Source organism: Opisthocomus hoazin, chromosome 8 (genome assembly GCF_030867145.1).
Source record: "Opisthocomus hoazin isolate bOpiHoa1 chromosome 8, bOpiHoa1.hap1, whole genome shotgun sequence".
NCBI lineage: Eukaryota > Metazoa > Chordata > Aves > Opisthocomiformes > Opisthocomidae > Opisthocomus > Opisthocomus hoazin.
Genome location: NC_134421.1, coordinates 66,236,966 through 66,252,339, shown reverse-complemented (window position 1 = coordinate 66,252,339; position 15,374 = coordinate 66,236,966). Strand labels below are relative to the sequence as shown.

The 15,374-nt window shown below is 46.0% G+C and overlaps 1 protein-coding gene across 2 annotated transcripts; it reads left to right on the top strand.

The window, feature by feature from the left end:
• The first annotated feature begins 109 nt into the window (after positions 1-109).
• On the top strand, positions 110-7,986 carry MEIG1 (meiosis/spermiogenesis associated 1). 2 transcript variants are annotated; one of them, XM_075427653.1, is made up of 4 exons: positions 110-202; positions 3,338-3,470; positions 5,104-5,266; positions 7,304-7,986. In XM_075427653.1, coding segments are annotated over exons 2-4 (294 nt in total). In that variant the 5' UTR covers positions 110-202; positions 3,338-3,468; the 3' UTR covers positions 7,433-7,986. The 2 variants fall into 2 exon arrangements, with proteins under 2 accessions (XP_075283768.1, XP_075283769.1); XM_075427654.1 differs by lacking the exon at positions 3,338-3,470.
• Positions 7,987-15,374: the final 7,388 nt, after the last annotated feature.

Sequence of the window (15,374 nt, the reverse complement as noted above, 5' to 3'; positions counted from 1 at the left end):
GCCCCTCGCGGGCCCGCCTCCCCGAGCCCTCAGCCAATCGCGAGGCGGCCCCGCCTCCTGCCCGCCTATCGGAGGCGGGAACGGATGGGCGGTTGCCTAGCAACGCCGTCCGGCGACGGCCGTTGGCGCTGTGGGGAGCGCCGCCATCGCGGTCCGCGGCCCCGCCGGGCAGCCCGGCCCCGCGGTGCAGGCCTCGCCCCAGGTGCGTTGTCTGAGGGCCGGGAGGCCGGGAGGGGGCAGGGCGGGCTGACAGCGGTCCCTCGGGCCAGGGCCTAGACGTCTGCCTGAACGCCTTGGCGAGCACAAGAAGCGCTTGTGCAAAGTCGGGGGAAGTCACTGGAAATCTGTCAGCGACTCTCCCGGGACCCCAGGCAGGTCCTGTGGAGGCTGGCTCGCGTGAAGTGGTCTAAGAAGGGCGGGCATCTGCTGCCACTCTGGCCCCCTCCCGGGGCTTGGGGCCTGTGCCCGCGCTGAGGGACGCGACTGCTGCTTTCCCCTTGGCAGGCTCGACCAGTAGCAAAGCTGAGCGTGTGTCAGAGGCCCCTAGTCAGGCAGGCTGCCGCAGACAAGGTGCTGCCTTCAACAGCACCTCCGTACAGGGCTTGGATAAAACACACACAGACAAGTCCCTTCCCTTTGGCTGGCAGCAATGGCAGCTCGCTAGCGCAGGCACAAATGTACTGCTCTCTAGGCTCACAAGCCCACATGTGTTTGTGGGTCCCTGTGTCTGCCCAGCATGCCTGCACAGATCCCAGGCCCCCTTACCTGTTTCCTGGGTCCCCTACTTGCTTGCTAGCAAACATGCACTCACACGCTTGTCCCTCGTGCACTCTGAAAGTCCCCTTGGGTGTCCCAGCACGGGCCGTGCCTGCTTGCCCCGTGGCCTGGACCTGAGGTCCGCTACTCGCCTGCTGCTCCCTTTGCTGACAGCACAGGCCAGGGCTGCCCACACCCTGCTCTGACTCCAGTAGCTGGCACTAAATCCGCTCCTGCCGGTTCCCCCAGTCGCTGACACTCCGGGCACAAAGTATGTAGGATCCGCCCTGGATCCAGAGAGCTACGACGCCCTGATGCTGGGACCCCTGCTCGCTCCAGCAGCTGACACCACAGGCTGCAGGGCGCCTGTGTCCCCAGTCTGACTCCAGGAGTTGGCACCAGCTTTCTCTTACACAGGTCCCACCAGTAGCTGGCACTTAGTCCTTGCAAGTATGCATACACACAGGTTAGAAAGTGAGATTACACAGAGAGATAGTTAAGATTTAAGAAGCAGATATAAGAAGGTAGGACAGACTGTGATGATCATGCGCAGGGCTCAGCCAGGCAAGTGTACTGACTGTCCGTGTTTTACACACAGCTGACCTCTTTTATACCCCTCTCTGCCTATTCCCATCTTTACTCCTCCCTGCTCCCCTTCCCCTGCCCATCCCTCATGGGTTTGTACAGCTCTATCAATTCCTGCAACCCCTCCAGTCTGGGGTCCCCCTGGTTTACAGTCTTACCAGTTGCAAAGTCCAGGTTGATCTTTCCTGGAAGTGGCGCCCACAGTTTCTTGATAGCCCGTAGATCAGTGTGAGTGGTGAGGTTTGTTTCCTGTCATGGTCTCTATGTTTGTTTTGTCAGGTCTGTGTCTCTGTATGTTTTGTTTCTGGTTTCCCCTTCTTCCCTTAGTTTCCCAGTTCACAAGGTCCCAGATCAGATAACCTTGCTGGAATAAACATTCTCACACTCTCACATGCCCTCGTTGAATTAGTGTGAAATTAGGTTTGGTTCTCATCACCACTTCTCTTGTCGTTTGCTGATCAGGTTTGTGTCCCCATATGCTCTTGTTTTATGGCTTCCTCCCTTTCTTATGACACCAAACTGGGAAGAGTGGTAGACACACCGGAAGGCTGTGCTGCCATTCAGCGTGACCTGGATAGGCTGGAAAGTTGGGCAGAGAGGAACCTGATGAGGTTCAACAAAGCCAAATGCAGGGTCCTGCACCTGGGGAGGAACAACCCCATGCATCAGTACAGGCTTGGGGTGGACCCGCTGGAGAGCAGCTTTGTGGAGAGGAACCTGGGTGTCCTGGTGGACGACAGGTTAACCATGAGCCAGCAGTGTGCCCTGGCTGCCAAGAAGGCCAATGGGATCCTGGGGTGCATCAAGAAGAGTGTGGCCATCAGGACGAGGGAGGTTCTTCTTCCCCTCTACACTGCCTTAGTGAGGCCTCATCTGGAGTACTGTGTCCAGTTCTGGGCTCCCCAGTTCAAGAAAGATGAAGAGCTACTGGAGAGAGTCCAGCGGAGGGCTACAAGGATGGTGAGGGGACTGGAACATCTCCCCTACGAGGAGAGGCTGAGGGAGCTGGGCTTGTTCAGCCTGAAGAAGAGAAGGCTGCGAGGGGACCTTATAAATGCTTATAAATATCTGAAGGGTGGGTGTCAGGAGGATGGGGCCAAGCTCTTTTCAGTGGTGCCCAGTGACAGGACAAGGGGCAACGGGCACAAACTGAAGCACAGGAAGTTCCGTCTGAACATGAGGAAGAACTTCTTCCCTCTGAGGGTGACGGAGCCCTGGAACAGGCTGCCCAGGGAGGCTGTGGAGTCTCCTTCTCTGGAGACATTCAAGACCCACCTGGACAAGATCCTGTGCAGCCTGCTGTAGGTGACCCTGCTTCGGCAGGAGGGTTGGACTAGATGACCCACAGAGGTCCCTTCCAACCCCTACCATTCTGTGATTCTGTGATTCTGTGATTCTTATCATCCCTTATGAATCACTGAAAAAGGCTCTTGACCAGATGCCCTTAAAGGAGCAGACACTCTCCTTCCACATGCTTTTACCACTTGTATAGGCATTAAGGAAAGTACCATATGCAAGCCCAGCCTAGTTAGGATGCCATAGAAATTGTGCTGTGATTGACATTAAAAACTGTTTTCCCAAAGCCAAAACAGAGGTATATGAAATCTTACCATTTCCCCTAAATTAAGAGTAGGCAAACATTGTCGTCTTAGCAGAGTCCACTTCACTATTCAACAATTCTCTTTAATTAAAAACTGTTAGTATTATGCTGAGTATTTTCTTACCATTCTCTTGCATTCTTTCATCTGCCTGTATCTGTCTGCTGCCTTTTGTCTTTTCCCTGAATTGTAGGCTCTCTGGAGTACAGCTCGTCTCGTGCTCTTGGACAATGAAACCAGCTCTGTGCCTGGAACTCAGAGGCGCTACAATAGACAAAGAGTACAACTTTTAAAGGGCTTAAATAGCAGCCTAAAAATATCAGGATAGCGCTTTTACTATTTGAAGTCACCAAGCCAGCACTTTAAATATGTGACCTTTATATGTCTTTTTTGAGCAGGATCGCCTGTGAACAGGCCATCTGAATTAATGGTGACTCGGGAGGTGCCATGCATAGCGAGGTGTCTTGAAGCAGCGCATTCATTAGATTAATTCAGTACATCCTGTAAAGAAGTAATTGACACTAGTAACATGTAAGTTGTCACAAGACACTTAAATTCATTATACTTTAGCATTTATTAAGTTCTAGTGTTATTGCTAATAATATTGATTGTCTGGAGTCCCAGCTGACAACAGTTCTCATCAAACATAGATGAGCATAGAGTGTATGAAAAATTCTGTAATGGCTACAAAAGGGCCCTTTGCAGCAAAGGAGAAAAAAAATTCTGTGGAGACAGGTATATCAAAGACTACTGAACATTTATAATAAGGATATGTGCTCAGCATGTTAGTTTGTATGTGACACCTCATAACTGGGTGGGAAAATCACCTTTTTTTATTTAGCAAATGGCTGCCTTCAGTTACGAAGTGCTGCAGAGCCTGGTAAAAGAATGTTTGGAGTGCTAAACTGTGCCAGAAGAGAGCCCTTGTGTGTATTTTTATTGATCTGTATTAAAGTGTATGCATTGGAACAGGCTGCCCAGGGAGGTGGTGGAGTCCCCATCCCTGGAGGTGTTCAAAAAAAGTGCAGATGTGGCACTGCAGGACATGGTTTAGCAGGCACGGTGGTGTTGGGTTGGTGGTTGGACTTGATGATCTTAGGGGGCTCTTCCAACCGTAATGATTCTATGATTTTATGATTCTATGATTCTAATTACGAAGCTCAAGCTTGGTGACATTACAAAACAAGGAGAGGACTCGTTTATGATCGTATCTGCTAGGCATGGTAGTGCTTTATGTGTTTTGCTTGCAGAAGCAGCATAAAGTTCTATTTTGGTAGCAGAATAAGACACGATCATGAAAGCCAATAGAGTGAAATTCAGATATAAGGTGGAAGTCAAATGATTAATATTTTTTTGAAACATAGTTCAAATCCATCCCTCAAGAGTTTCTACTGACTCCACTTTTTTTTTCATTGCTTATTTTCTTCTTTTTTTTTCCCAGTTTGAGTTTCATCATGTCGCAGTTCTGCTCTGTTCAGGTTTAGCCATTGATTAACCTATTTCTCAGCAGATTTCACAAATGGGTTTTGTGTGAGGAGGAAGTCAGTGGCAGTCAGTGCAGATTTTGATGGGGCAAGGGTAGAATAGGATGAATTTTAGTAGGCTGTGTGCCTTGCCTCCTCATCACATTTATTTCTTAAGACCTCTTCTTTGTCATCTCCGCTGGCCATGTGACTGGCAGTGCATTTCTCCTTTCCCCTCCTCTCCCATCCTGAGTGTTTGCTGTTCTTCAGTAACTGACCAGCTCTTCATTTTGTGGTTCCCACTTTGGAGTCCCTTCAGCAGGAACAAACAAAAACCTGAAAAACTGCCTGCCCCAAAGGGATAGCAATGGTGAAGATATGAAACTAAAAAAATGACTGCATATTATATTTTTTAATGCATCAAAATGCACAAATAAATTTTAGGTAGGTAAAGTCAAGGTGTAGAGGTGTATATACAAGTATAGATGACCTGGGTTTGTCTGAGATCAAGCAGTGCATTTAATTTGATTCCAACGACTTATAACATTTTTCTTCTTTAACCTTAGACTTTGAGGGGAAAATAATATTGTACTGTCTGTAATTCCTTTATTTTTAAATTTTGTTCTGGCTGTTTCTGTATGTCCCTAACAAAATCACTTGCTTCCGTCCTCTCTATTTAATTTTTAAAAATCTAATTTCAGGAAAAAGTCTGAAGTTTCTGGAGTCATGGCTAAAGCTGACATCCAACCAAAATCTATACATCATGCCCAAAAATGGTCAGATGAGATAGAAAACTTATACAGATTTCAGCAAGCTGGATACAGAGATGAGGTTGAATATAAACAAGTAAAACAAGTTGATATGGTAAGATTTAGAACTCTGCAAGGGTTATAACTTTAAACATCTGTCTCATGTTAAAAGATGAAATAAAAATAGAGGTGCTGCTTACTTCCTGTCATTAGGCTGTTGTTTTTCTCCCAGGTCTGACTTGGATTCTTGGGCTATTATTAACTGTGCAGAATAGCTTACTTCACAGAAGTGAAACAGAAACTCTACCCAGCCTGTGTGTTTGCTCCTTCTCTCTAATGCATTTGGAAGCATTCTAGATTTCTTTCAACAGGTGTAGCTGCTATCTAAAGGAATAATTCGGTTTTGAGGAAAGGAATTTATCAAAGTTTGTTCTCCATGAAGTTTCCTCGTTACTCTGCCGATAGACCTGACGGGGAACTCGTTCATCGGCCAGGGAGCCAGTCTGGTGCCCTTGCTACCGGCTTCGGTTTTACGGCTGAATTGCGTGGTAGCATAATCAGACTTCGTGTGCACTCAAAACTTGGCTCTGTTGAAACTGTCCGCAGCAGAAAAACTTAATGCCAACTGTGGTAAAGGCAGTTGTGACACAGGCTTTTACCAACGGAGAACATCAAGGACTTGGCCCTCTGCTCACAACAGTTGGTGGCCGTGCTCCCTAGTGCATCAAACAAGCTAATGAATGATGGCCAGATATCCAGTGGCTGCTTGAGATTCAAAATAGCAGCCAAGAGGTTAATACAACAAACGACGTATTATCTTTATCAGAGGTCGGTAATTTATCTTCCAATGCAGCAAATACAGTTTGAAAAATCCGTTTTTGAAATATCTTAACTTTCTGTGCACATGAGAAAGAGAAGAATGTTCCTAAGAAAGTCACTCCTCGTGCAGTTAACTCTTAACACAGCAAAAAGTTGATGTGCATCATAAGATGCAGTTTATTCCTTTGTCATGGGCTTGGATACCACTGTACAGGCTGTGGTGTAAATTCCTTTAACTGTGCGAAAGGAAATCCTGTAATTAGTGTGGTAGGATCAGTCTGTTTAAGATTTATGGCAGGGCATAACCACAGACAATTAAACCCCAATAAAAGTTAAAGAACACCACTCCGTGCAGAATGAGCGTGAATTCTGTTCAAACTTGCCAGGATCTGGCAGTGATTCTCCTTCAAGTTACATATCTTGAAATGTCTTGTTTACTCCATATTATGTTTCCATAACGCAGTTGTTATTAATGCTGCAATTATAATGTAGGTGGAATGGATATTAAGGCTGTTCTGTTTAGACAGAGAATGCAAATAACTCAGCTGTATGCCCAAAGTAGTAGGGTAAGTGATGCAGCTACCGCTTCTGGGAGTCTCCAATCAGAGAACGCTCTAGTTTGACATCCGATTGTCAGCCCTGCCTAGAAAAGAAGTAAGATTCTTACTACCCAATTTTTAAGGTTCAGTTTGATCAGAAGTAGTCACAGGCGTTCAAGCTGCAGATAGCTAATAAGCCATAAAGCTGCTGAACCTACAAGTGCTCAAGCCTTTAGTTTAAAGCTTCGCCTTGTGGAACACCGAGGAGCACCGGGACAGTGCTGGTTTCCTGCAGGACTGATCCTGCTGCCTTTGAGACTGTGTTACATACAGCTCACTTTATTTTTATGAATTTGCTAATGAGAAGCACATTTTTCATGGTCAGAAGGATCCCGCAGAAACCTTTTAAGTGTGTGTCAGTCTCACAGAAGTGGAATCTTTCAGCCTTTCAGATTACTGGATAACTGAATAGCATCAATGTTTTATTCCTAAATGACGTATTTTAAAAGCTTTGACTAGTCCACGTTTTAAATTAGTCTATCAAATATTCTTAGATCATTATTTCTAGACTCTTCGGATCACATAATTCTTTATACTAGGCCAGAAAACTGGTTTCTGACATCTTGTTCCTAGTCTTTTTTTAAAAGCTAAGCAAATTAATAGCAAATTAGTTTCAGATGCAAATGAGGTTTTCCCATGGAAGTATACCCTATATTCTTTGCAATATAATGCACAAACGTCATTCAATGTGAGCATGTTCAGATGAATGTATATCCTTTTTGTTCTGTTTGTAGGTAGAGTGTTGGCCAGAAACTGGATTTGTTAAGAAACTTCAGAGAAGGGACAATACATTCTACTATTACGATAAGCAAAGAGAATGCGAAGACAAAGAAGTCCATAAAGTGAAAGTTTATGTGTATTAGTTTTGTTATTCTTCTAATTTGTTTGTATTTTATATTAAATCTGTCTGTTAGAATCTGTAAGTAAATGAGATGGTTGTGTAATCTGACTTGCCTTAAGTATCAATGTCATTCCTGGATAGAAGGGGGAATACTGGAAATGTAGAGAAGCCTGGAAGCACAGGAATTTAATTTTTTCCCTGATGTTACCAAAAGTCCTATTATCACTCATTTTCTTTGTTACAAATGTCTTTACATCAAAAAGATAAAAAGCTGGTAAATGGGCGTCATGTATTTGGTTTAACTGTGTGCAAAGTCCATTATACATGGAGGCATCAATCTTTATTCAAAAAAATATATAATCTTGTCAACACTGGCTAACGCCAACCCCAGTCTCTTGGTATAGCTCAGGGTTAGGAGACTGCAAAGGGCCAAAGCAGGGCCAAGAGGCTAAAGTACCTGAGGAGAACAGCAAGAACAATATGCAGAGAATTTAGTGAAGGACACCGAGCAATCAAGTAGCAAGGAGCAGTGCAAAGCTGCAGATTTCAAAACTAGGTATTGCGATAGAACAGTCACAACAAAATTGTTTTTTGAGCAATAGGTAAGGTATCCCCAAAGTATTTTTCTCAGGTGCAAGTATTAATTACTTGAAGTATTCATTGACTTGGTAGCATGCGCCTTTTTATGGAGCGGAAAAAAGATTGTGGATTTACATATGGTGGGATCAGGGAGTATAAAACTGCAGGTAGAACATGAAACCCATACCAAGTAATATCTACGGTTAGGTGACTTCGGCAGATGATATGTGGGATTTCTGGGCAGAATTAATCTCATCTCGCTTCAAATAGCATTGTCAACATCTACACCTGATCTTGTCATTGGGACACCCTTTGCTCTCAGTGGAGAGGAGCTGGCTCTTCTGGGCACAATTAATTGCTTCTAAATGTAGATACGTAACATTTGCTTTGAACGTGTTGCTGTGACGACAGCTCTGCAGAAGCTCTCCGTATTATTTATGTGTGCTCCTACTCTGAGATGCCTGGTAAACATGAGCTGTCACACTTGCCCTCACTCGTTAAGGAATTTAAGTAAAATACTTAAAGATGCCAGAACTCTGTAGATAATTGACCTGTAGAACAGATGATTATCTAAACCAGTAGGTGTGTTTGTGGTAGTTACACAAAAATGTTATTAATATCTCCTGCCTGTAGAGCATTAAAACAAAGGGCTAGCTAAATTAAGGTTTAGGCATGGGTTAGCAGCGTGCGCTTGACCATCCATCTTATGGATATTCTTCATTTCAACCTAAGAAGGTGGCCAACTCCAGATGCCAAACAGAGGACTTTGAGCTCCAACTCAAAATAAGTAGTGTAGGAGCAATATTAAAAAGCTCTCATTGGCAATAGGTGACAATGATGTAGTCACCTTGTTTAGACTACTGGGAAATATTTAGCATAAATTTGTATGAGCTCTGTTAGAGAAAAGGTACTCAGAAGCATCTGTGAAGCTTTTTTATTCCAGGAGTGTTTTAATGGCGTATAAATAGAGAGTTATTGCAACGACAGAAATAAGGCATCGCTGCAACAAATTTCACTTCAGACTTTCACTATGGTTTTTTTTTTTTTTGATTGCTCTGCATGTAATCTTTAAGAGAGGATTTTTTGCATACTTTGCCATCAAATAGTGTGAACAGAACAATTATCAGGTTAATCGATCTGTTTGTCATTTTAAGATAGTGGATCTCACTTTGTTAGCTGCATAGATTCCTAAAAATGAAATCTCCCAGTGGACATGAAAAAAATTCACGAAAACAGATGTGTTGTGTAGCCAGCTCAGAGTCATTGGCAGTAATCGTTGCTGTCAGCACACACAGAAGAAGTCAGGATGTTTGGTACAGCCGTTTCTTCATTTCAAAGAAGTAGCGTGGGAATTCATGTTCCACTTCCGAAGCGCTGACTTGGTGTGAGTTGGCAGATTCTCCTCGCTTTGAGAGAGTGAATTACCTGGATTTTATTACTAACATTCTTCAGCATTGTCAGCATGCTAAAAGGTTGAATGTCACTGTAATATTTAAAAGATTAATGGAGTGAGAAGGAAAGAAAAGTCTTGTTATTAGTGCTGGAGACCAGTTTACAGACACAGCCTCTGTCCGCCCTGATGCTGCATTTGGGAGTTCGTTCACTTCACCAGCAGTGTAGCAGCTTTCGCACTGGCAGTGATGGTGTCGGGTGTAATTGTCTATTGACATCCAGTTCGTATCCATATTTCACTCCAGTTTGTGATAAACTGAAGGTTACTTAAAACCACTCTCTTTTTTTAAAGACCGTAGCTGTATACTGGCCTTAGCTATGAAGCTGAAGGTGCTCCTCTTTAAAAAGAAGCAGGTATGGGGGTTCTTCCTAAGTTCAAGATTGTCTGTGATCACAAGATAACATTAATCTGGTGTAAGGACGTTTGCTTGAGTTAATTCTTAGAATCACAGAATGGTTTGGGTTGGAGGGGACCTTCCAGAATTCCACCCCCCCTGCCACTGGCAGGGACACCTTCCACCAGACCAGATTGCTCAAAGCCCCGTCCAGCCTGGCCTTGAACACTGCCAGGGAGGGGGCAGCCACCACTTTCCTGGGCAACCTGGGTCAGGGCCTCACCACCCTCACAGTAAAGAATTTCTTCCTTATATCCAGTCTAAATCTCCCCTCTTTCAGTCTGAAGCCATTGCCCCTTGTCCTATCACTCCAGGCCCTTGTAAAAGTCCCTCTCCAGCTTTCCCATAGGCCCCTTCAGGCACTGGCAGGCTGCTCTAAGGTCTCCCCGCAGCTTTCTCTGCTCGAGGCTGAACAGCCCCAACTGTCTCAGCCTTTCCTCACAGCAGAGGTGCTCCAGCCCTCTGACCATTTTTGTGGCCTCCTCTGGCCCTGTTCCAACAGGTCCATGTCTGTCCTGTGCTGGGGGCTCCAGAGCTGGATGCAGGACTCCCGGGGAGGTCTCACCAGAGCGGAGCAGAGGGGCAGAGTCCCCTCCCTCACCCTGTGCCCACGCTGCTGGGGATGCCGCCCAGGGTACAGTTGGCCTTCTGGGCTGCAAGCGCACATTGGTGGCTCATGTCCAGCTTTTTGTCCACCCGTACCCCTAAGTCCTCCTCCTTAGGGTTGCTCTCAAGCCCTCCATCCCCCAGCCTGTACTGATACTGGGGGTTGCCCCGACCCAGGTGCAGGGCCCTGCCCTTGGCCTTGTTGAACCTCACGAGGCTCCACCGCACCACTCCTCCAGCCTGTCGAGGCTCTTCCTGAGGTGGCTTTGGTATTCCGCTGTGCTCGTTGAGCACGAAGCTGCTACTTGAGCACTGATAAGTTTTCCTCTGCTACCGTTATGCTGGTATTTCTCTTTCAGTCAAAAAAAGCTGTCAGAAGCATTTAATGTGTCAGAATTTTCTCTTATTTGATAAATCTGTAACTGAAATGCCTTGTCTGTCACCTCAATTGGAAGCGTGTTGAGAACTATTACCTTACTTGTGTCTTAACTTAAGGTCGCTAAGTTGTGAAAAAGTGTCAGAAGTGAGCAAGCTGGGGAAGCTGTGCTTCATTTTAGGGGTGACACAACAGTTCATAGCAAGATAAATAACTTATTTCTGAACACCATTACAAAAACTTTTTTTACTGAGCTTTCGCAACTTCAAGGAGACAGAGATAAAATCACATCTCTCCATTTTATTGCCTAGAGATAAAAATAGCTGCTAATTTTCTGATTTGAGTCTTAATAAAAAGTAATTCTGTGAAAATACTTTCCAAGGTGCTTTTCTTATCTGCTGGTATTCCTCTTATCAGGGAATGCTGTGATGCTTCCAGTGCAGCAGCTCAACGAGTGGAACGTGGCACGGCTCCGTTAGCGAGCGCTGAGCAGCTGCCCAAGTCTGGTGCACTTAGTCTAATTCTAATTCACTCCGTGGCTTTATAGAAGACAAAAATAGATGCTTTCTGTGCCTGTTGAAGCTCGTAAAAGGAGGTAAAACAAACTTTTCCATGACCTACTTTTCAGGCTTTGTGTCTGACAGCTGCAAGTGAAATGGCAAGGTTGCAACCTCTCTGAATTCACCCAGTTACACCGGGGAAATAAAGGCTGCATTTGTGTGTTCTAGGCTGGTTTTCTGTGTTTTCAGTCTTTACTTGAATGCATTACGGAAAGGTATTGTCTGGAAGTGAGACTGTGGTTATTTTATTGCTTTACAGTCACAGCAGCTCAACGCAGCGCACGAGAAGCGGTGTGTTTTCATTTTCACTTTGGTACCCGAGTGGACAGTTGTACTTCGAGCTCTGAAGACACTTGAACTTCAGCCTTTTGGTTTTCAAACAGGGTTCCCTTGTTTCAAATGGTGTTGAAAATGATTGACCCGCTTCAAACCATTTAAAGACAAGCTGGAAACTCAACCGCTGTTGATGCACGTTGCCTGACAGAAGTGAAGCCTGTCTGAAAGCATCGGGAATGGAGTTGCCTTATGGTCTGTGCAGGTTCTCTCCTGTTACCCTGGTTCCACCGGATTTGTGTTTATTTGTAGGAGCTGCTTGCTTAGCAGCCTGCTTGCGCTGAGCACCTGCTGGCAAGTTGTAATTACTTAATAAAACACATTTTCTTTCTTGTTGTGGTTGAGACTTTGCACTTACTTCAAGTCTGAAGCTCAGCACGCTTGCAAACAGCATTTGGGAGGGTGACGGACGACTATGTGCCGGGGGCTGGCACACAGGGTAGATGGTGAGATGACACAGAAAAGGTAATTAAGAATGGGTTTAATGAGAAGACAGGCCAGACTGCAGGGGTCAGGGGCAGGGCTCAGTCAGGTGAACGTCCTGCCCAATAGCCTGCTCACACGTCCGACCCCTCCGTCCTCCCTCCTCACCATCTTCCCATACCTGTTCCACCCTGATCCTTCTCTTTCCGTGTCTGTGGACCTTCCCCATAACACCCCATACTAAGTTTCATGCAGTCCACCAAACTCTGTTGAATATCCCTTAATATTCATGCTAACCATGTTTCCTCCTTCTTATCAGTTACAAAATTGAGGCTGACCCTCTCCAAGGCTGGAGTAATTCTTTTAATGGCCCGTCAGTCAGTGCCTGGCAGGCTTTGGCCTCTGTTATTCTCTCTCTCATCACCTGCTCATTAATGTTTGTCTGTCTGTCTAATTTAGCATTTTCCTTGTTATTTATTATTTCTGTGTATGGAATAGTCCTTAACCAAGTACCTTACTGAACCAGATGCTCTCGTGTTTCATGTGTCCTCACGCCAGCCTCCCCGAGGCAGGCGGCTTGGCTGCGGTGTGAAGGGTGATGCCGTGTAGAGGCACCTACTCAGCAGGACCTCTGTCCTGCTGCTGCAGATGTCCAGGCAGGTGGCCGCTCTAAGGACATGGAGACAAAGGGAAGAAAGTTCCTAAAAACAGGAGGAGGATGGGGGAGGGAGGGAAAAAGGGCACAAGTTTAGGGCAGGACAAGCGTGTGTAAGGAGTCAACTCCCACAGACACGTCAGCATTTTGCCAGAGATCTCGTGCCCGCTGAAACCTCCTCCCTCCCTGGCAGCTCGGCCTTCGCTGGCTGAGGAAGTGGGACGCGGTCCCAGCATCTTGCTGCAGATGCTCATCCTTGCCTTGGCAGGAGCCCCCGAACGCCTCAGCCAAGGGGAAGGTGTCCTGCTTGGGTGGAGAAGCTGCTGGCAGCTGCTTGGTTTTGCGAGGGCGATGGAGCAAAAAGCAGGTGGGCTGCACGCGTGGCAGGTTCTTTGTTTTTGCCCAGGGTGTCTGGAGGATGTCAGCTGTGCTGTGCTGCCCCGGGGAGCATCCTTGTGCCAAACAGATGATGTTTTTCGAGGAGAAGCCAACACTGGGATGAGAGTGGGGAAGAGCCAGCAGCTGGGCTGTGGGCGCTGAGAGGTAGGAGCTAGGATGCTGTGCGTGGAGAGCTGGGTTGGAGCCAGGCACGCTCCATGCAGGGATGTGTTGGGCAGCGTTTCTGGAGGACAGAGCACGGTGGCCCAAAGATCTGCCGCTTTCCCTGGCTCTGGTCTGCTGAAGCTACAGACAGCAGATCTCTCTCTGTAGCCTTGTTCTGCGACTGCAGTGGGTAGAGCCTGCCAACTCCTAAGCACCCTGATGGATCCATCTTCACCTTGTTCAGAAGGAATTTGAGTTGCAGCCCAGCGGGACCCAGCTTCTCTCCATCGACTCTTCAAGAAGGAGGAGGTCTATGTACCACGGGCTGAAAGAGCAGTGTTTCGAGGAGGCATTCATTAAAAACATGAAATACCTCTTTTAGCCTATCACTTGCAACTTTGGTCTCAACAAATGAGAAAGATCACTACACTTGCAACTACGAAGCCAGAGATTTATTTAAAATGTCACTGGATTAATATTTTTTCAGACCAGAGCAATATTTCAGCAGAGAAGAAAGATTTATGTACCTGAAGGAGGGCTTCAGAAGGTGTTTAGAAGAGATACTCATTGGTATCATGTCTATTGCAAGCAGGTTATTGAGAATGCAAGGCAACAGAAACAGAAGAAATAGAAAAGCCTAAGTATGCTGCAGAGAGTACGAGGTCGTTAAAATGTCATTGGGAATCTTAGTTCGGGAATAGCTTCTCTCTTATTTACGATTTTACCATTTGGATCCATCAGATAGAAAAAAAAATCAAATATTTGTAATTCCTACTTTACTGTATCAGAGCAAAGTAAGACGATCCATCCATGCTGGATGAAATAATTTACCACCTGTAAGCGAGGAAGATGTGAATCATCCCTGCTAAATAGAAACACTTTCAGCTGAGAAGTCTGGGCTCATCTGCAATCCCAGGCGTAAGAGCAGTAGCTCAGGACATTCTAATTCACTAATTTTTAGATCTTCACAAACTTTGGAAAACTGGAGAAGTGCCAGAGGGCTGACAGAGGGTCAACATGATCTGCTACTTAAAAGGAAAAGGAATGATACTAGACTGGGTGAACAGACTCTAATCAGGGATAAATTAATGAAGTGGTTAGGTTGGGACTCTATCAATAAAGAAAAAGGGGTTAGAAAGTGTTTTCCTCTGTGCTCAGCTGATCAGACATATCTTGTCTGATTTGAAGCATCAGCAACAAGCCACAGGAAAGCTGAAGGAATAGGCGCCTCGGGGATTTTGTTTCTGGAACATCTTACTTAACCGCCTGAAGACTAACACTGTTTCTAACCGCTATCACCAATCTTAGCCCAGAGTTACCTGAATAAAAGCAGTGACTGCTGCTGTGGGAGACCCCAAGGCAAGAGGTTCCCACCTCTTACATGGGATGGAGCCCTCTGCCCTCAGACTCCGTGAAATTCATAAACTTTTAGTAAGATAACAGCTCCCCTGTGCAAATGGGACTTAAATTACTCACTTCTCCATGCAGAGGCTGTAGCTGCCGCTGGTTTTGAATTTCACAGCCCACGGAGAGGAAAAAGCCTGTGGCTGCTGGCAGTGCCAGCTGGAAATCTCTCAGCACAGGAGGCAGCAATCTGGATTTCAGGCAGGTGTTTTCGTCACCCCACGGCTAGTCACTGTTTAATGGAGCATGCGCCTTGGGGAGTTTTGGGAAGGAAACCTCCTTCTCCTGGGTGCGCTCGGCTGTCAGGGATCCTTGGTGTGACTGGGGGAGATGCAGGAGTCAGGCAGAACCTCGCTGCAGGCGGCATGGACTCTCCTGGCAGAGCGAAGCATGCTTGCTGCGAGCGAGGGAGGTCTTTCATCTCATCTCTCCACAGAGAGCATCGCAAAAATCCCATATTTCGAGGATGTGGTGGAGCCGAGGGGACCGTACGCACATAATGAGGAAGGACAAGGAGGAGGAGATTTTTCTTTTCTATTCTATGTGGAAAGCTTAAATGACAAGACAGAAAACCTGCAAAATCGGGAGGTGATACTGTTGTTCTGTGTTCTTTTGTGATTTATTGAAAGTAGCGGGTT

Excerpts from the sequence above, each read along its gene's own strand:
- MEIG1 (XM_075427653.1), top strand. Across the intron at positions 5,267-7,303 it reads AAGTAAAACAAGTTGATATG|GTAGAGTGTTGGCCAGAAAC; the intron begins GTAAGATTTAGA and ends TTCTGTTTGTAG.